This window comes from Ruditapes philippinarum, unplaced genomic scaffold, assembly GCF_026571515.1.
Source record: "Ruditapes philippinarum isolate M1 unplaced genomic scaffold, ASM2657151v2 ctg131_1_1_1_1, whole genome shotgun sequence".
In the NCBI taxonomy this organism is placed as follows: Eukaryota; Metazoa; Mollusca; class Bivalvia; order Venerida; family Veneridae; genus Ruditapes; species Ruditapes philippinarum.
Window position 1 is genome coordinate 426,833 of NW_026853741.1, and position 22,671 is coordinate 449,503.

Genomic DNA, 22,671 nt, shown 5'->3' on the forward strand with positions numbered 1-22,671 from the left:
CATTTTTTGTGTACACAAAAGTTTACAATCTTTGTCTGAATAGGTAAAACAGGGTATTTAGAAGTGAATATGATTCAAAATCAGAAATAGAATTTGAAAAGTCTCGATGGCAAAGTTGGTTAAGTCACTAGGATGCCATACAAATTAAATTGTATCACGAGTACGAGCACAAGCTGTCAAACCTTTTTTTTTCTTTTTCTTTCCCTATTTTTATTTTTACATGAGATGCAAATTAATTGGAATATAAAGGCAGTTTTGTTATAATTTCGAATAATTTATATATACCGAAAATAATAATTGTTATTCTGTGTAGTGTGTAATATATATTAGTAGTACTTTTGCAGTGCATAAGTTTTTCGTGCTTGTGGTATTTTTAGTTTCAACTTTTCGGCATTTTCTAGTTGGGTGGTTCCAATATTCCTACTTGATTTATGTTGAATCACCCTTGGATATGTTGCCTGCTTTTTAAATTTGACTTTTGACGTCTTATCTGTGATACGCAGGCTTCATAACCTCTGATCCCCTTTCAAATTCCATTTTATTTAGTTCCGCCCATTGTTTTCTCGTTTAGGGCACACGCTATTTATGACTTGGGGACCATACGCCGCTTTTCATGGAATGGCACGGAAGTGTCACATTGAAGGTTCCATGATAACCGCCGTATGAACACATCTGCGGATGTTACTAAATTCAAATTTTTACTATTTCATGTTTAAATGTTGACTTCTGCTTAAGCCGGTGCTAGGGAGCGTGGACGGTAACTTGCACTTTCCAGTACCGTCCATGAACAGGCTCAATCAAACTGAGCCTGCAACATTTTCAATTTTGCCGTGTTGGGCTTTCTTTCGGGATTCTGTATTTATCTAGTTTAACTATAGTTGAAACAATTTATGTACATGTGAGCATTCCGTATCAGGTTGCACCAACTTGCTAGATATAGCAACATTTAAAACCAAAAGTGAAATGAGAAGTTAATAGAAAATAACACACCGCTAAAAATCTTTACAAGAAAAAAAGAAATTCTTAATCGATTGATAATTATACAAAAAAAATTGGGACCGAACCTGGCTGTCTTGCATTGACCTGTAACTAAAATTTTACCACACAACTTTACCTACTGCGTTACGCCGACAGTTGGTAAATTTGTCGATATTCTAATTTATATTGCAAGCCTGCTTCACTTAAGATATTAATCACAATATGATAACTGTTATACACCGTTAAAGTGGACATGACCACCGCGTCACTAAATAATTATCCTAAACGCACAGTACGGATATATTATTCGACAAAACAATACGAATAGAAATTAATAAAATATTATTTAATGGAACTGTTACAAGCTGTTTATAAACAATAACATTTCTCTAATGTGGTTATTTTAATGAAGAAATAAAACCTTGTGACGGGATTACCGGTATATCATAGTAGCAGATAATAGGAGTAATTTTGTTATTGCAGATATACACATGTCCGATTTGCACTTTGTGTCTTTATTAGAAATGTGTAAAACACTTATACTTTAGCTCATATGGATAACGGTGATGATATATTTTGTAAATCAGTCAGTTGCTTATTAATAGTAAAAACAAAAAAGAAATATCAACGGAAATGGATCATTAAAACTTTTGGAAAAAAATCAAAGAAAGTTTAAAGCAATGATGACAAATTGGACAAACAGAACGAACCACATACAATCTGTTATCTAGATCGTTGTCTAAGTGAGGATTACCTTCATTCACAACTTTTAATCATTTTCCGTCATACACGATCAAAGAACAGGGATTGTTTTTATGTTTAATCCACCATACACACATTAAATTGCAAGCAAGTAAAACGTAATTACATGGAATTGCTAAATGTTTTAACTTGTAAAGTGATGTAAAGTAGACAAATACGACAAATATTAAAACATTTAAAGAAAAATGTACATTAAAATGATGGATTTAGTAAGATGGCCTGACATGGTGTCACAAATAAATTGTGTCGTTCAAGAGTCGTAGCTACGGATTCAAATCGACTTTGTGAGAATGTGCATGGCCCTGGTGATGTCAGAATTGTATTAAGATAATCTGACTTGAATGTGGTGTCTGATAAATTGTTAGATAATGCTTAAACATAATATATATATTATATACATGTATGTCAACCACTTACGCTGTTATTCTCTATATCAGAACTGTAAAGAATGATTTATCTCATAGGAAGCAACTATAAGCCTTTAAATCACCAGCATGTTAATAAATTCCATTAATGTTTTCCAGGATAGTGAAGAATATGATTTTCCTGCTAAATTGGAGACAAATGAAAACACCCCGCACAAACTGATGACATACACTACAGAGGGGAGCAACTGTCCTTTGGTGTTTCGACATAGAATATTGATTATTGTTTATGTACTCTCGCAGCAGTTTGTATTTGCGAAGAAATTTAGGAAATTATCCTTAATTCATGTGTTATGTTAAGAAGACTGCATTCATGCACACAAGAATATAACACATAAAAATACAACATGTAATAACAATAAGTGAAACAATGCTAGGATATTGAGAGACAGGTTATGTTGCTGTGTGATTACTCGTATTTTTGTGGTCTGATATGAAACGCAAGATTCATGCTAACATGTAGAAACAATTACTGAAAGAACTTTGTAAAACAGTATTTATTTTTTTACATTTTGATCATAATTGTTAGTCTTAAAATCTTTTCATTTTTTACTTTATAACTGCTTATCAGGCTATGAGTTAGAAAATAGTAAGAAATTTTGGATAACATCATTCAGTTTGTAATTGTGAATAACTAAAGAATAATTAAAAAATCTCAATATGATTTTTTGTTTTATGACTTAGATCTGTTGTTTTATCAGGTGTTCAAATGTTAACATAAGTGTTCATCAGTGTTCTAACTTTTAACATACCTAATTTTGAACATGTTCTATGCGTTCAATATCTGTTGCATCGAAATTGAACGTGTCTGGCATTTAAAAGTAGAACACCTGAATGTTCATCACGTGTTCTATAATGGAATGGTTTGGTGTTAAAATTTGAACGTCAACGTTAAAATTGGAACCCTAGATGTTCATAAGGCGTTAGTATATGAACGGTTGGAGACAAAAGTTGAACACTAGTATTAAGAAACGGAACGCGTCTTGGCGTTCAATATCTGTTGCAAATAGGCGTTCAAGGTGTGTTCTATTCTTGAACATTTACATTTACAGTGTACGTTTTTATCCTTGCAAACTATTTATTTAGAAAAAGTAATTAAATATAGTATTCTCTGATATATACAATTGTTATTGAACGTTGTTAGGGGATACAAATGAATGCTCAAATAAACTCGTTTATACCAGGAAAAAAGATTCTAGATATTTACTTATTACATTTTATGTTATGAAATAAGATTAGCTGAAGTATAACGTATTAAACTTGCTACAGTGTTGGAACAGTACCTCCAGACGTTTGCAGAAATCGTGATCACTAAAAAACAAAATATTGCTTATTTCGCCAGTTTTTACATTTTTCTTTGATAATCATATATAAATCGGAAGGAGATAAATAAGCCATCATAAAGAACATTTCGCCAGATGATTTTAGCATTAAATTATTTAAGCGCCTTGACCGGTATATAACAGAATACGATATTCGACGTGGTGCTCCAACATATTTTTAGTCCCACGCAAGTATAATTGAATATTTTTATTTAGAATTTATTTTAGTTCGATTGTGTGGGAAGCTTATATCTTATAGACATACTCTCGAATCCGTTCCTGGAACTACCCATACTGAGCAATGCGTGTTAAGTTTCTTGCTTAAAGGTAACAACGACGTGCTACTGACAGGATATGAACTTACAACTGAAATGTGTGTATAAAGAGTAACAACATTTGAATTAAGATGAGGTTATGCTGTATCTGTGTAGTTCACTTGGCTTTAAATTTTTTAACACACATGTTGTTGATTTTTTCGAATGCATTAAACTTTAAGGAAAACGATTTGGGTTTGTCTGGCCATTTACTGTTATATACTTTTTAAACACAAGGGACAAGTGTTCGTGCGTTCATTCTTTGTGGCCATTCTTTAGTCAAAATGAGAGGAAAATGCAATGCTCTCTCGATTCATAATTTCACACAGTTACTTCGCGTATTCATATCAATGTGCCGATATAGATATAAAAGTGTACAGCAGAGATTGGATAAGCACCTGGCTGGATACCGGGTTCATTTCTTTACAATCGAATCACACAAATATATTTTAGAAATCAAACTACTTGATCGTACGTGATGAAATTAAGATCACTTACCACTCTGGTCACGAATCGTTCACCATCTTGACAATTACAACTTGTAACCGCGATTCTTGATAGTGTACCTCTTTCACTACGATTGTAATACCGGCGTATAATAAAAGTTCTTAAAGTTACTTTGATACATATTTCTCTGTATGTTTTGCTCTACATACAAACATCAGGTGATTCTAAAATCACTTGTCTTGCTAAAATTACTACTAAGTAAGATATGAATAACATATTAAGAACACATTACATACGAAACAACACTGTTTGTCGTGCGCGTTAGGGGATTCGTATTATTCATTGCTTGTCAAATTTAGTAATTCCGTTTAAGAAATGTAGATTTTAATCATGCTCATAATCTATTTACAGAAGGTTTGCGGTTGTATCAAAGGACTTTACAATGCCAGAAACAATACCTGTAGGAGCAGACAAAGACATTGTCCATCAATGAAATTGGTATAACGCCATATCAATTTCCTTGTATCAGGGTGCAATTTTGAACCACAGTCTGAGCAAACTTGAATAGCATATATTATTAAAGCACCATTGATAACAAAGATGAACAAGGAAGACGGCATTTAATGAACACAGTCCCCATCAAAAATCCAACAAACCTCGTTCATTTAACTACATATGCATTTATTATATTATGTTCAGCCTAAACATTAAAACGGAAAAGCACGCATTTCGTCGTTAGATCTTACAAGAATGTTTAATTTTATTATATTTAATATCAAAGTTTAATCATTCAAGATTAAACTCTTTTATTTTACATGAATGACACATGTCTTAATCTATCGATCAGTTGTACTGCGTATCAATACGCATGCTCAGTCTGAGAGCTATATTTAGAACACTATATAAGGAGCTGCGCGAGCCTGCTGCATCCTTTTCGTTCTGGATCTCTATGAGAAAGGTAGCTGCTGATCATATTTTAAAATTTTTGTTAAAATCTTAATCTAGGTTTTTAATTTTGGATGTAAATTGTAAAATTTTAATTATAATTTAAAACCTTAACTATCGAAGTGCTCTTTATATTTAAATCTTTATAAATCTCGCTTTTGATTGAATTTTAAATAAACGAAAATAGAAAATAACCACGTGGCCCTATTTATCCGAAAGGGACAATGCAGTTACAATTATTCCAAATTATAAATAGTTTAAAAATAAGAAACGTTAACCATTGAATTGCTCTTTTATGTATATTTTTGTAAATCTTGCTTTTGATTGAATTTTAAATAAACGAAAAAAGAAAATAACCACGTGGGTCTATGTATCCGAAATGCAGTACTGTCATAACTATCTATCCTAATTTATCCTATTAACCAAATGCAGTTATAACTATTCCAAATTATCAATAGTAGGTCTATAAACATATATTATTAAACATGGCAAGGTTTTTAGGTTATTTATAATAAAACATTTTGTTGTTTTTCTTGATCAAAATGCCCGAACGACGTGCGGACGAAACTGAGAGACTGGCCAGTGCTGTAAATGAGAAAAGACGATAGCACAGAGGACACCTGGCTCGAATCCGAATCAACGTCAAAAAGTTCTTCAAACTGATGACTTTCCCCCCAACTTCAGGTGAAGTAAACTTTCAATCTAACATTATTTTGTCTACCCAAGTTTCTCACTCTATTAAAGAGACAATACGGTGTAATAGTTATATAGAACAACAACATCTTCTTCCTTAAATTAAACCAGATTCTGCAAGAAAAACAAAAAATACATTTTTAAAATGGAGAGCTGATCCTATATCTTTTCATATATTCCATACTTTAATTATCGCTGTACATATTCTAAAGCATCCTATTTGCTACAATATATGGTAAACATACGACAGGCAGCAACCAGGCATATTGGTTGAGCCGCCTGCGACTCGAGCTTTAGACTGACAAAATGATGATGTTAGCCATGAAACCAATTCAATCGGTTGGTCTTTCGAATACCCCCCCCCCCTCCATTTCCATTCTCGAAAAGTATTTTCTTGTAATGATAAGGGCTTTTGCGTCTATACAAGTTCTTTTGCACAGCTCTATAGTCACCTATGTAATAAATGACGGGGTCACTACCTAAAATACCGGTATATAAACTCTAGCCCCAATGTTCTTTAGGTACGACGATACACACTTGTCTCCCAGTAGCTATAAAAAACAGTAGAATCCCTCCTTAAGACCACCCCGCTATTAAGACCATTTTTTAAAAGAATGGAATTTTCTGTTCTTTATATCATGGTTACATGATCCAGAATTAAGACCATCCCGCTTATCCACTTTTAAGACCACCAGATTCGGTCCTAATTCATTGTTTTATTTTAATTTGACCTCACTATTGAGACCACTGATATTAAAGTCAGCACCTACCTAGATCATAAATTTGTTGTCATTGTCTGCTTGAATGCTCTTATGTATGACCTGATGCTAAATAATATTTCCGAGGCCATTTATTCATTCAGCCTATCTTCCCGATGTGATTTAGTGACGTAAAGACAGATTTGTCACTTTTATCAGTATTGGTTGTTAGTTATTCCTAAACAATTTATATATAAATCATGTTTCTAATATTAACTTCTAGAGTTTTCAACGTGGCTGGGTTTAGTCGTTATGTTAAGCCGCTTTGGCGGAAGGTCCTCTCATTCTTCGAGTCCCTTTTTGGCTGAAATTTAACATAACGTTTTTCTATTTGCGACCGTTGTCGGAGCAAATATGATGTGTATTTAAAGTTCCTAAATTGCTTTTATACCCAGTCATGATGGAAACTATTCGCCAAAAGAAATAAAAAAGTTATTACAAAAAAATGTTGTATTTTCTTCTTGTATAAGACTGATTTGCAATGTACAATGGCCTCTCGGGTTCGAACCAGCAACCTTTGTCCAGAACACTCTTTATTATGCATTTATTGGAAAATAATATCAAAGTTTAATCATTCAAGATTAAACTCTTTTATTTTACATGAATGACACATGTCTTAATCTATCGATCAGTTGTACTGCGTATCAATACGCATGCTCAGTCTGAGAGCTATATTTAGAACACTATATAAGGAGCTGCGCGAGCCTGCTGCATACCTTTCGTTCTGGATCTCTATTAGAAAGGTAGCTGCTGATCATATTTTAAAATTTTTGTTAAAATCTTAATCTAGGTTTTTAATTCCCCGCCCTCCGCAACCCTTTTTTCTGCTGTGCTTTGTTTTTACATTTCAGGAGTCAGCTATCACAACGCTTCGTCATGATTGGGACACATGTTTAATGCTGGGCGACGGAGTACCTAAATAACAGTCAATTGCTAATCGAATAGACATTAGTCAATTGCTTGATGCAACCGTTGTCGGTGCTATTGCAACACTATGATATGATCCAAAGGACATCAAAAATGTTTGTGTAATTATCGGACATACATAACACGTGTAGCCGTTGTCGGTGCATTAATTATATTCATACTAAAGACTAAAAATTACACGAATTTTCAGACCTATCAACTATGTTCAGTATAAAGTTTCCACGACGTGCCGAAGTGCGAAAAAAAAATGAAATGAAAAAAAGGGAAATGTTTGGGGGCGGGGTTGGGTTTTTTCTAGAGTCTTTTGGCATAACGAAAGCAATGATGTTCTTTTTATTTAGTGGCATGTGTAATAAATAACTGTACTAAACTAAAAGATTTCTGTGATATATAGATGAGGGTATATAGAATAAAACAGAAAATTCAGATAGGGCACAAAATGGGTGCAATTTATCAAATAAAGAGTTTGGGCACAGAGTGTGCTCAAGAAAAGAAATTAAAGCAAACTTGTTACAAATGTTACTGAATTTACAAGCGTTATATATGACTTACTTAGTTTTACGCTTGTAACAAATGCTAAGTGTTTCATTAAATTGCCCCCAAATTGTGTCCTGTTTGTCATTTAAAGAACGCTTTTCAGTTTAAATTCAATTCATGTAATCGTTTATTATAAACAATAAAAGATAACGCGTATATATATAATGTAACCGACAATTGTTTAAGATCGCTAATGAAACTCCTTATTTGTATGATTATTATGTTTATTATACTTTACAGAACATTTTTCCAACGAAAATAGAAAACACTGCCATGAAATAATTTTAACATATTAATTAAAACATAAAATGTATTATAATGCAATTCACTTATCAAATTATGAAGAGATACATTAAATTACGGTTTAAAATCTATACATATATTGCATTATTCAGATTTAGAAAATACTTTTTGATATGTATCAACAGGTTTTACTTTACTCAATTATCGCCAGATAAACGAAATAGATAAAGATTAATGGTTTTGTGCGGACACATAGGCTACATTTATTGACAAAAAAGATTAAATTACTTAACTGTTGTATCCGAACATGGTCAATGATTGTTAATTCATTGCACTCTCGGCAAGGAGTATGTCAAATCTGGGTGTTATCGTGCGAGTTAGTGTTAGGAACCTACTCACGTATTGAATTTGTCATTAGAGGTAAATGCAGACTAATGAACTGGAACATCGTGCACAGCAAAGGAACATTCGAACACTGTGAACTGAAAATTTGATATTATTACAGGCAACTAATGCGCGATTGTTCTGATACACAAACTCTCCAGATCTCCAGACTCCGACGATTATAATATATCATGTATCTCAGGTTTTATACACATCTTCGCAATAATTCATGGAGTTATTAAGTAATCATAATTTCGGTATTTATCACGAAGAAAAACAATACCTTATATGCTACTGGATAATGAGAAATGGTCTATCAAAAATATTTACCTCTAAATAGGCACAAATCGAGTGGTTGAACAGAGGGATTTAGCTTCCGGAACACTTCAAATAGTAAGACAAAATTTTTAAATACAATTGCTAGTACGCTGGACCAGATGTTTTGAATGAGTGAATAATAGCTATTAGTTAACAAATACAACAAATCTTAATTTAATCCGTTCTACGATAGTATGAATTTAGCTTATATTCATCCATCACTTTACTTGACTCAGCATCTGGTCTCCTGTTCGCATGCACCGGTACTAAAAAAAATAAAGCACGAAACTGTGGCAGATATGTTGTCATATACTCTCTCGTAATATTAAATTTTAACATACCTATCAACCTATAATAACCATTTATATCAATTGCTGTTTACGGATTTTGTTGTTTCAGTCTTTTAAATAGTGATAGTATTGCTAGCCTTATAATAACGTCAATTCTATACCTTTCAACGCAAACTATAAATAGCTCACTTGTAAGCGTTAATCATATCCTTCTGAGGAAGCTTAATATAATTTGAATTATTTGAATGAGTACTATAACTGGGTATTAGTTAAATAAGTATTGAATAAGGCAAATTTGAAGATGAACAAGTTAAACAAATTTGTTTATTAAGTAAACGGTCAGGGTAGGGAGAATTGTGGAACAAAACTCTACGCCAAGGGAAAGGAAATAACAGTTCTAAATTCATTGTTAAAACGTATAATATTGCTCGTCTCTCCAAATGCAATAGAGTGTCATATAATCGTCATAGGTTATACTCAATCACATTGTTTGAAAATCTCATACTATTTTTGCATTAACTGGAAATTATCCATAATATAGACAAATTCTATTAAACGAAAATTGATATCATAGTGTATATTTGCTGGCACTTACAGGATAGCCATTCTGTAGAATCTTGATAATTAATTCCTACTAATCTACTAACTATTTCAAGAAACTCACAATAATCATCTATGAATCAATAGAATATATTAATATATTACAATACTTAATAATTATTCAGATCTATATATAAGAGTATTTTAATAAAACTCAAAAATTGCGGATAATACGATAGAGACATGGTCGATTGAGATTTGCACTCACAAAGGACCAATTCTTGTAATATTTCATGTAATAGTGATACATAGTCGTCCGTGACTTACTCTTTCTTTCATCGAATATGTTTTTTCTTTTTGTCCAACAAAAAACTTATAGAAACATTTTACAGGGAAATATAATTAGTCCCCTTACGGCTCTGATTTACCGGAGGGGACATTCTATTAGAGTTTTGACCCTCCAGTCCGATCAGTTATAATCACAGGTTTGTCTGTTATATCTCATTGTTATCCGTGCTCTGAGCGTACCGTCTCGCTTCAGTGCGTTCCTAGCTAAATTGGTATCCCTGTTTTCGATAAATTGAGATATAAATGTACTTGAAAATATTTTTATTGAAACTAATAATATATATTGGGACAGATGTGATGGCAGTGTATGTAAGATTTTGGAGTGCAACATCTTTTTTTTTCTTCCTATGTTGAATCTGGCTTGCTATGGCTAAACTATAAATAGACTGACGGAACTTAGTTTCAGGCAATATCTACATAACACTGAGAATGGTCACCTCAACATAGACCTTATTATACTAAAAAAGTACTGTAAAAATTACTGGTCTTATTGACAGGGCATATGCTACTATTATGGGTTAAGTTATAGGACAGTATGTGAAATTTATTAGCAAAAACCTATTCTACTGTCATCAATCACATTTTATTGTGTTTGAAAATTTTTAGTGCAGAATTTTTATGCGCAACAATAGACTGAATTTCAAGAGTTCTGATTCTGATGTCTCAAGTTTTTACAACATATCGGTACAGGTTCTTTCATAGATTCCATTTAGATAGATATTTAATCAAACGTCAAACTTTTAAATATAAGTTGCTTGTCTAATCAATCCATACATAACAGTATTTACGATGTTTGGACCAAGGTTTTACATTGAAAGCTGTTAAACGTGCAGTTAATTATAATTTCAACTTCGTTGTTCACAATAATTATTTATGTACAATGAAAATACACATAATTTAACTATCTCCCACTTGAACTTAAGAAAAATTATATTTGATTATACAAAAAAACATTTGATATTCTTATTTCCTCAGACTTTCTATATATATTCTAAATTTAATGTCGGTATATCTAATACTTAACAAACTATTTGCATCATAAAATGTTTCTATCATTTCATCTTTCTATCAATGTAAGTATACTCTTCAATAACTCAGACAAGCAGCTAGTTTCCAGAATTATGCTTATAGTACTTTATCTCGAATCATACATATAATAAGAACTTTTTATTTTGAGCAAATATTGGTAGTTATTTTACTCCAACTTCTTCAATCATGATATGATGTTATATTAAAAATGTGATATCATGTAATTTTGAATTAACAGGGAGTTAATAGATATAAGCGTGTTAGAATGTCTCACTTATTTCCTAGAATCTGATCTGTCTCGTGTGTTTCATGAAGGAAAAATTCGAACTGTTTCCGTCTCGCGATGAAGTCTTTTTCTCTAAAATTAAAACTTTGTGTTTTTATACAAATATCATTTGCAATTCTTTTAAAATTTAGAACATATATATTCAGTCGCAAAAATTGAGAGCCTCATGGCACTCATCTACAGTGAAGTTTTGCTTGGTGCATAAATACTTTTATCTTACACCGTTGAGACTAGCGGAACTTAAATATAGGAATGCACTATTTGTCAGAGATATTATCATAAATAGATTCAACTCGCTCGAACTATAATAATAAGACAAATATGAAATTAACTATACCTCGCACACGTACTATGATCGGTCGAGATATTTGCGTATGATAAATATTAACGAAGTACAATATACTATGAATATCATTGAGATTAAATATAGAATATATACCCAAATACTGATTTATTATGTTCGATATATTTGGATAACGATATAGAGCTCGTCTCGATTCAAGTGGAAATATTGCCTCTTCTGTGTCTTCACCGTGATAAGATATTTATCATTGTATAACAGAAGTATTTGACATTTGAAAAAAGCATTCTTGGAAATAGGTACCGCTGTAGTGCAACATCATTTTGCATTACTATTGTTATGGTACTGAAGAGTACAAATAAATTAGGCTCGGTTACATACTCTCAAATCTTCTAAATAAAGTATGTTTTAGAACTACTTGCACGCTCCTCATTGAGTTAGGAATAATAAGTGTCTCTGAAGATTATAGTGTTTCTTTTAGAGTAAAAGTTGTATGGCTAGATTGAATATATATACAATATAGTTTCAGGGTGTACATGTTTATAATAAGTAGGTATTATAGAAAAGTGCTCGATATGCATTATAATTAACAAAGAACATTTATCTCTAATTATATACTATTGCAGTTCACTGTCTCAGCATTTTGAAGTGAGAAGTTATATTAATTCCTGAAGATAAATCATGCGAGAAATTTTTGATACGTATTAGCTACGACACAGAAACCATTACATAACACTCGATACTGCGTCTTACTAATAATTATGCTCAAATCGAACGCTTTTCTATATTATTGGTACTCTATAGCTAGATTCATTTTGGTTAAATCAAATTCAAATTAATAAGACATGCATTATGTTAGGTGTTTGTCAATGCTAGTTTGAGTATACTCTCGCTTACAAATTTGAAGTTCAATCATTAGAGAAAGAAATAATTGCAACTTGGTAGTTAACTACTCATATGTTTTATAATTAAATTATTATTCTATTAATTATTTATATGGTATTATCATAGAGAAACATTTTACATTGATAACCTTCCCACATTAGCAATAAGTCGAGATATGGTTTACTTCTAATATACATGATAAAAGATAAGATAAACAAATTTTGTTGAGTTGAGAAAATTAATGACTTGAACTCAAAAAAATATATAAAGTCGTGTTAATGTCATAGGATATCATAGTGAATGTATCTATAGCGAATTCTCATATAAATTAGTGAGATTATATATAATCGTGCACACAAAAGGAAAAAAGGACGTAGATTACAGTACGAGGTATATGTTGAAATAAAATACACCTACTTTATATATCAGGCATGTCGAGGAAAAGCCCCGCCAGGTGTTTTATGTATTTTTCAGTTCTTTGTAATGATCTATATGGTAAAGAACACAATACTCTCAATTCTCCGATAATGAAGTTATAATATCATAGAATAACATTTAACAACATCTCATCGTCTCTCACATATGGATTGTCATCACTCCAATAATCTCTTATTATCCGATTAACTAATCTGCACGAACAATACTCTCGGACTCAAACTTGTTTACAAGCAGACGAACGATAATGGCATTTAATTTCGTTACGGCTAAATTAACTGGTGAAAATCAATACCACTCATCATTCATTAAACACTCGTCGTGAGGTTCGACTCACATGGAAGCTCCATTAATTCTAACTTCAAGAACCTCAAAAAACACGTTTTCAATCTAGAAAAATGGAGGCTGAAATAACTTTTAATTCTCCCATAAATAGACTAATGCTGACATCGATAACACCGCTTTAAGACCGACATTTTATGTTTATTTCTGCGTATTTAAAACATTGAAATTGCATAAATTTGAAATTCAAACACAAATATGGAGAAAGTGAGACAAAAGTTACAGTTCAGCTAATTTTATGAAGCATCCTTTAGCAAGAAGCCAGAGTAGAAAGCGCTCTATTAGAAATGAGTATTGTCCAAATAAATAAATGTGGCCTTTCTAATGTTGAGCACACGACAGTTACTAAAATTAGTACATCGTTATTTGAATAAAGTATCATGAATTGACTATAGATGATACTCATAAATGTTGAGTTATGCCGTAGTTTTTTACGATCAGCGCAAATTGATCGAGAAACTCGAAAAACTTTAAATGTAGAACATTAAAACTGGAAATGCATGATCTATATGAGGTGTTCATTATACTTTGAAATCACACTGAGTCAACTGCAGATTTCCTCAATTTAGAGTATTTTGGTGGAATTAAAGTAAGAGATTAAAAACCGAACAAAACCCTGCAACGAAACGGAACGTTCATTATTCTTCTTCCTGGCGCCGCAGTCTTACGTTGAAAATTAACTTACGTGGGATGCAGTATTTTAAAAAGTTTATACTTTTCTAATATCGACCTTTGTAAGAAATCAGATATAAACATGAGCCTGTAAGTAATATGTTAAGTCTACCTAACTTAGAATGAGCTGTTGCCCACAGAATGGGTATTGATTCATTAAGTTGGCATGACAGTAAATGCAGATCGTTTTGTTTAGAACCAAGGCAACACTTGTTTGCTCAGAAAATTTACATACTGTTTACACTGGATCGGGGTGTGAGGTTTCGTCTGATCATGTATAATAAAAATGGAGACAGTTGAATTTTAGCAGTTAGTAGGAAAATATCATGTGCCCCTGGCATGAGCGGGCACCGGTGTGTAAGAATGGATTGTCCCTGGCTTTATCTTTTGCAATATTGTGAAACAGTATACAATATATTATTAATTAAGCATTTCTGTTTTTATTACAGTGATTAAGCATGAATGAAGCATATGCAAGTCAAGTAAAGAACAGTACACAGAAAGGAGCATCTTATGAACTTCAGTTTTCATCACAACTTGTTAACTGGGAAGATAACATTGTGGGCACATATCTTGGAATCGTGTGTACGTAACTTAGCAGTTTATTATTTAATTGTTCATTGCAAGGCAAAATATGCCTCAGAAATCTATATTTTTTAATTGTTTAAAAATGTCAAACATGTGGTTAATTATGATTGAGATGTTGTTTAACAGCTGATAAAGTAGGGTTTATTGAACATCTACGTGTTCCAAAGGTAGCAAAATGTAAATGAAGTAGTATTTGACTTTCATACAGAATGTTCAATAATTATTATACAAATTGCCGACAAAGCTAAAGAAGCAAAAGATAGAAATCCTCTATATGGTAAATACAAGATAAAATATAAAAAAATGTACATAGAAACGATAGAATTTCTAAGGCATAATATACTTTTAAATGAATGAAGGATTTTGTACTTACAAGTTATCAAATTCCAAAGCAGTAATTAGAAAATATATTTTCTATAATGATTTTAAAGCAAAAGCATTGCGTAAAGGGCATTCGTCACTTTCGTGACAGTTCTTGTTGAATTTAATCTAATATATTTCTTTGTACACGATACTCTAAATAGCCGCGTAAAACTATAATCATTATTAATATACAATGATGGAAGCGCCGCTTAGAAAAGGATCATATATTTTATTGTCAGATATATCTATCAATGGACAGAACTTCCATTCCGAAATTGAATAAGAAAGAAATAATGAAATCTCGTTATCTTAGCTTATTTTCATTACAATAATGCTTTAATAGCATGTGACTAACAGATAATGGTGATTGACTCTGCTCAATTATTTCTTGATTGAATTTATATTATTACATTAACGAAGATCCACTTTGATCATTGTTATTGTCAAGTAAAAGGCTGATGAATTAAGCAAAATGGCTTACAGATAAATTAATATATTTACAACACTTCAACTATAACAAACAAACATATATTCAAATTATACTCGTTTCATTTGTTTCAGTTTTACTGGCACTCATCCTAAATTTCTTGGTGATTTATACTTGCCTTCGGAACTGGAAGTCTTTACTGATGTCCGACTATTACATTCTGAATTTAGCATGCAGTGATACCATTTTGCCAATGACAGCGTTTCCATTACCCATCTCATCATCTTTCTTTCATCGATGGATGTTCGAAGAACCAGGTATTCAATTGTCACTTAGACGTTTCAATACTTACAAACACATGCACACATCTGCTTATGTTTCCATATTTCAATCCAATACCATATTTGTTAATGTACAGTATTGGTCAATGCGGTGCTATGGATCGTAAATCCCTCAAACATACAACGTCTAAAATATTGCCTTTTTAATAGATCCTGTTGAATTTTCAGAAAATGTTTGTTTACGACTACATGTAGATCTTAACTAAATATCTGAGACGCGATGTGTCATGTTTTACTTCATTTATTCAAACTAATAATACAGAGTAGCTTGTTGCATGTATATAGCACATACAAATGCAAACACTTTGAAGGCTTTTGTACTAATTATTCATTTCAGAAGCCAAAGATTTACAAGTAGTTAAATCAAGGATAAATCATTTTTCATTTGTCAAATAAATATGGTTGCATAATTTACTTTTAAGTCTTTTCACTATTACATGTATTAACTTGTTTATGGTTTCAGGATGCGTTGTTTACGGATTTCTAGGATTTTTCTTTGGTTTAGTTAGCATTACAACGTTGACCATCATGGGATTGACTCGATATATCAGCGTGTGTCATCCACAAATAAGTATGTTGATTTCTTATACTGTCATAATATTCATTTAAGTATTAAGTATGTTATTAATAAACGGAAACGAATGATATAGTTTATTAATATAATATATATAAAAATAATAACAATCTTAGAAATTTTGCGCTGAAATTAGTGTTATCATCTATACCGTATATTTTTATATTTGACAAAATATAAAAAATGCACCCAATAATTCTAAAGATCACATTTTTGTTGCAGGAATAGCAAGCATTAAATTCACGAAAAACACCATAATATTTCCATATGTGTATGCGCTAGTGTGGTCATCAATACCTCTCAGTGGATGGGGATCTTATTCTGTAGAATCGTACGGAACTTCTTGCACACTCCAGTGGAATGACAATAAAGTGTTTATAACGCTTATGTCAGTGTTCTGTATAAGTACACCTTCGGCTGTGATGTTTTTCTCGTATACAATGATATTGCTCAAATGTAGGAAGAGTAATCGAAATTTAAGAGAATGGCGGTCGAGAAATGCCACGAAAGTGACAAGGAAAGAATCATATCTTATAAAGGTAAGAACACTCTGATAGATCAAATTTTATCGAATTACGTTTGAGTTGTGAAAATATATCAAAAATTATTTTTATTTCCCTAAGTTTAGTTTATACTTTTATTTATTTTACTGTGATTGTGTTTGAAGCTACAAGCTTTTTGAAACACTCCCAAATCTGTCAATGTAACAAACCAGTACTAATCCGACTTTAAAGTGTCTTGCTCACGGAAACAACGACTTTACCCTGGCGGGTTTTTAACCCGAGCAGCAAACTATCCTTACATAATTGTCTGACTCGTTAACCACAAAGCCACGTCGTCACTCTTAATTTTTTCTTTATTTGAGCATATTCCAAAACGGATATCATTTAAGATTTATGTGTAAGCATTTTCCATTTTAAATATAGAAACAAAATTTTCTTCCTTTTTTTCTATGCAAGATTTGTCATGCTTAATTTAGATGTATGAAAATACTGATATCTGCTATATAAGCTCTTTTTACATGTAAAATTAACATTTTTCGAGCACAAACAGTGGTCTGTTTCTTTCGAATTCTATACACTATAGTAAATCAAAGTAAAACTGGCAGTTATAATTTTGTAAGAGAGGACCAACTTATCAGGACTAGTTATAGAATAGGGAATGCATTCTTATATAAATATTTTGTACTCGTATTAAAATTACATATATTTAGTACAAATCTCCTAGAATTTAATAGATTTTGACAATAAACATACTTTACCCAAAAAATCTTTCAAAAGTTGCATACAAATTGCGATCAAGGAATTCGAGATTTAATTTGAATGTGGCAGTCAATGTTATGCTTAATCATTTTCTCTGTTTGTAGATCACATTTGCAATGTGTTGGGGGTTTCTTATTTGCTGGATGCCTTACGCAGTAGTGTCGATGTGGACTGCCTATGGTGATGTAACATATTTGCCTGTTAGAGCGACAGTTGTGGCAGTTTTGTTAGCTAAGACCTCAACAGTTGTGAATCCAGTTATATATTTTCTAATGAGTAACAAATTTCGTCCTTTATTGATGAAATCATTAAACATGTCACGAAGCAGTCAACGAGAAATTCAGAGGAACCCTCGTGGAAACGACAAAACAGAAGTTCCTATACAAAGACTCAGTAAGTGTTCGAATACAGGAAGCTCAAATGCCACAAGTGACTCATCATCTTCGGGTGCTAAATTAGTCAGACAAGTCATGTGTTTAAAGTTAAGGGCCAGTGCTGAGGACGTTGCCTTGTGATAATAAGAACAAAAACGTATTTCGATTCGACCAAGTGGTTTTATTTCCATGACTGAAATTACGCATATCTTGGATCATTCAATTAATAGTCTTATTCTGCCCATTTATGTGATAATATTAGTATAAGATACGTTTTCTACGACAGTGTATCATTTCGCCAATGTAATTCGTCAAGTATTGCATGCGTATGAATATCTGATTTTGATGTCAAATGTAACACGTTCAGGAATTTGAAAAAATAAAAATATTTTACCATACACTGACCTCTTAAGGTCAAATAATGTTTGTCTACTTGTCAATGTATATTGTTCTGCAACGAAAATAGAGTACCTCTTATTTAAGAAAGTTCATTTTAATCCGAGCGTAAGTTCTTTCAAAGCTTGGGCAATCATATATGTGAAATTATTTATATTTGTTTTGTATTACGTTTTACATACCATAAATTATTTTATAATAAAAAGATAAATGAAATAAGAATAATATTATTACATTGTTGTTTATTCTTTCTTATTCTAACGCTTAGTCTGTGTTATTACGTTTTTTTACATTTAGATTCAAGATTCAAAATATTTTATTTTGTAACGTTAACATTACGTTTCTTGCTACACAAACAGATACATACAATGATGCAATAGAAATTGTCAACTTGTCACAAGTTTACAGACAAATATATAATATTCAGCTTCCGCTTATCACCATATGTTTGAGTGGGATAATTTTATTAACGCCGTTCAAAAAAGTTTTAAATGTTGATTTACTTTTTTATTAGTTCAGCTGACTTAAAACTGAGTTTTACATTGATTTTGTACTAAAAAGGGGATAACCCCCTCTTGGTAGATTTTAGGACATGCAGCGTGTTTTCCAATTTTCTTACGGGTTAGGGCTGTCCATTCTTGGATCAACATGGCTCCAGGATGGTTCTGGCTTGCTTGTGACCAACAGCATTTCTAACCTGCAGCACATTCCACAAGTGTTCTATTGGTCGAGGGGTTAGAGTCGATGACTTCTAATCCAGTTACCTCTCTGGCGTGGGTTCGATCCCCGGGAGATGCTTTGGTAGTTTAGCGCGGAGGAAAGTAGTCTCGTACTGGTGTAACTCTCCAGGAACGATGGTTAGGTATCTACCCGCCTATATGACTGAAATACTGTTGAAAAAGGCGTAAAATGAAACAAACAAACAAACAAACAATATTGGAATTCAAACAGGCGAGCTAGCCAGTCCATGCGCTCAACTGACTCCCTCTCTAGGTAATCCTAACCACGCTGATTCCATAGGGGCGAGCATTATCGTCCATTAGAATTAACTGATCGCCGACTTCTCTACCATACAACCTAGCCGCCTGGTTGTGATTGATGTCGTCTATGTATCTCTGACTGTCAAAGTGTGCCTCTTTTTAGCAGAACCAGGTCGGTTCGTCCATCCCAGCTGATGCCTCCCATATCATAACTGTCCTTTCTCCGTTGCGATCATGCTCAGCAGTATTTGCAGTCTAAAATCGTTAACCTCGTCTCCTCCAGACGCTAACACCCCTATCTGTGAAGTCAAGGCAGAACCTGGACTCATCAGTGAACAGAACTTGTCTCCAGTGTCGCATGGTAAAAAGTGTATCTTTAATGGTCCATTCAAAACGGGCCCTGTGATGTCGACACGTCAAGGTGATACGTATGCAAGGTCTTCTCGACCGCAAATTACCTTCATGCAGCATTCTACATACCGTCTGCGTCGGAACACGGACCCCAACAGCATTAGCAAGGTCATTTCGAAGAGAAGATGTTGTCGAAAACCTTGCACGACGTTCCTGAATGACTGGAAACCAATCCTGTGTTGTGTACACCCAGCACCGCACCAACCTGGTGGAAGGCGGCCCCCTGCTGCACCATCCGTACAACCTTCCATAACTCTGCTTCTCTCAAATGCCGCCTAATGTAAGCATCTCAAAACATTGCTGAATTAGAATTTTCAAAAATTGGAAAGAAATCTGTTTTATACTTGTGATAATAAAAATATAACATTATGGCGCTTAGCAAACGTTGAGTAATTATTATCGATAATAGGAACTATGATACATATAGCCAGCTAATAGAGCAAATGGAAGCTAAAAAAGAAAGAGGTTAAACTTAAAGAGAAATAGTTTATTTTTTGACTCATTAAATCACAAAAGTATTGAATTATATCATGGACACTTTGTATACCAATTTTAAACAATAGATACTGTATAAGCTTATACTGTAAAATAAATAAAAACAGAACCCCTAAAGAAAGCCCAGCACGGCAAAATTGAAAATGTTGCAGGCTCGGTTTGATTGAGCCTGTTCATGGACGGTACTGGAATGTGCAAGTTACCGTCCACGCCCCCTAGCACCGGCTTAAGCAAAATTCAACATTTAACCATGAAATTATAAATTTAGAAACATCCGCAGATGTGTTCATACGGCGGCTATCAAGGAACCTTCAATGTTACACTTCCGTGCCATTCCATGAAAAGCGGCGTATAGTCCCCAAGTAATAAAAAGCGTGTGCCCTAAACGAGAAAACAATGGGCGGAACTAAATAAAATGGAATTTTGAAAGGGGATCAGAGGTTATGAAGCCGTCAAAAGACAAATTTAAAAAGCAGGCAACATATCCTAAGGGTGATTCAACATTATTAATGTAGGATATTGTAATATTGCATATTTCATGTTGCTGTAAGTACTCTGCATTAGTTCAATGCATCTGTAACACTATGTCTTTTATAAGTATATTTTCTTTGTCAAATGAATTATCAAGAAGACAATATCTCTAACTACGATCAATTATACAAAGCCCATACCGTCCAGTTTCTTTTCCAAGTAAGTAAGGAGACAATCTTAATTCTGCAAAAGCGATTCTTAATTCTTTGGAATTTGATCAAGATACGTTGAGTTATCAAATAACGTCTTAAAAAGTATATCTGTGCCTAGGTTCACTAGTTGCAACAATATTATACCATAACTGGATGGATTGGTCAAACTTTGAATAAGGTTTTGCTTAAATAATAAAAGTACATTTGTAAGGTCATTATTAATTGACGGAAGCCTGGGAGTATCATTTATTACTTATTTCTAATAAATAATATTTATTAATTACATTTTAAAAGTTGTAACTTATAACTAAGTATTTATAACTTCATTTTTAATATTTATAGTTTCGTACCTAATTCCACTGTGTGTGCTAGACAATGCTCCTTTGAAACTGTGGGTGTGTGCCTGTTAGTGCCATTATTATGAACCAAAGGGGAATTTGTAAAACATTAAAGATTTAAGCAACGGCAACTTAATTGTTAATTAAACATGACTGTGGTATCGATATATTGTTTAACGACGTGAAGCTTTTAAAACACCAATAATTAGTGCCATCATTAATACACGAGGGGGCACTAGTAAAACTAGAAACAGAATAAATTTGTATGAAAACATCCGTTACAAATGCGGAAATGTACCGTTAAATTAGGACTGCTACTTATAGTCATGCTCCGTAGCTATTCAACTAGATGAGCTCATGCTAAAACAGTACTGCATTAATGTAAAACATCAGCAATAGTCAATCATAAAATGATATATTTATCTATAAAATAGTGAGACGAATCTGGCCAAAGTTTTATCGTATAAATAAATAAAATACATAAATTTTAAGAATAAAACACAATATAAATTATAGCAAATTTTCATTTTATTTTTCACATTTCATTCAAAATGACAGAAAATTTGTGTGTACCGTATCCTTTAAAATAACAGTCTGTTCCGTACCATTTTAGCATAACTATATGAAAATATGCTTAACATCACTGCATTTACTAGATACATTGGACTTAGTAAATCTTTAAGAAATTGGCGTTCTTTTTTTCTACGAAACAGTGAAAAAGCAGACCACTTCAGTCGCTTGTTGTGATAGATGAGTGTGTACCGTTATAAAAAATAAACTGTACACGAATGTTCTCAAAAACCGTGGATATCTGATATAATTACGGGTACTCTGTGCCTTATCGGATCAAAATCAATTGAGTAACAGTAAAAATATGATAAACTAGATCAATAAGGAAAGGCGGCGTTCAATGAACGCAACCCCCATATGACCCAGCAACAAGAACCAATGACAAGGAGCCCAGGCGGTCCCCAAACATAAAAAAGGACAGAGCAAAGACAGGTTAATCATTAAATGATAAATAATTTGTAACTGATTAGTAAAGTTATAAGTTAAAAACATACCTGAATTGGGCAAAAAAGCTGCGTGTACCACATGATCACATTGAAAATAGTGGTATTTAGTGTTTAGCTTTTCAGCTTTCTAACATTGACACTGTTCAAACGATTAATACAAATATCTTTCAAGTTAAATATGGATCCTGTTTACAGGGGACAGACAATAAAACCTGACAGTCTGACTGCCAAAAAAAATACAG

At 32.7% G+C, this 22,671-nt stretch overlaps 1 protein-coding gene across 1 annotated transcript; it reads left to right on the top strand.

Moving 5' to 3' along the window:
- The first annotated feature begins 14,639 nt into the window (after positions 1-14,639).
- Positions 14,640-18,689, top strand: LOC132737687 (opsin-5-like). Its single transcript, XM_060725020.1, has 5 exons — positions 14,640-14,766; positions 15,694-15,876; positions 16,364-16,471; positions 16,697-17,013; positions 17,841-18,689. The coding sequence occupies exons 1-5, from the start codon at positions 14,640-14,642 to the stop codon at positions 18,249-18,251; spliced, it is 1,146 nt and encodes a 381-aa protein (XP_060581003.1). The 3' UTR covers positions 18,252-18,689.
- Positions 18,690-22,671: the final 3,982 nt, after the last annotated feature.

Coding starts and splice junctions, on each gene's coding strand:
- LOC132737687 (XM_060725020.1), top strand. CDS start 14,640: ATGAATGAAGCATATGCAAGTCAAGTAAAGAACAGTACACAGAAAGGA. Junction 14,767..15,693: donor CACATATCTTGGAATCGTGT/GTACGTAACTTA, acceptor CATTTGTTTCAG/TTTTACTGGCACTCATCCTA. Junction 17,014..17,840: donor AAGAATCATATCTTATAAAG/GTAAGAACACTC, acceptor CTCTGTTTGTAG/ATCACATTTGCAATGTGTTG.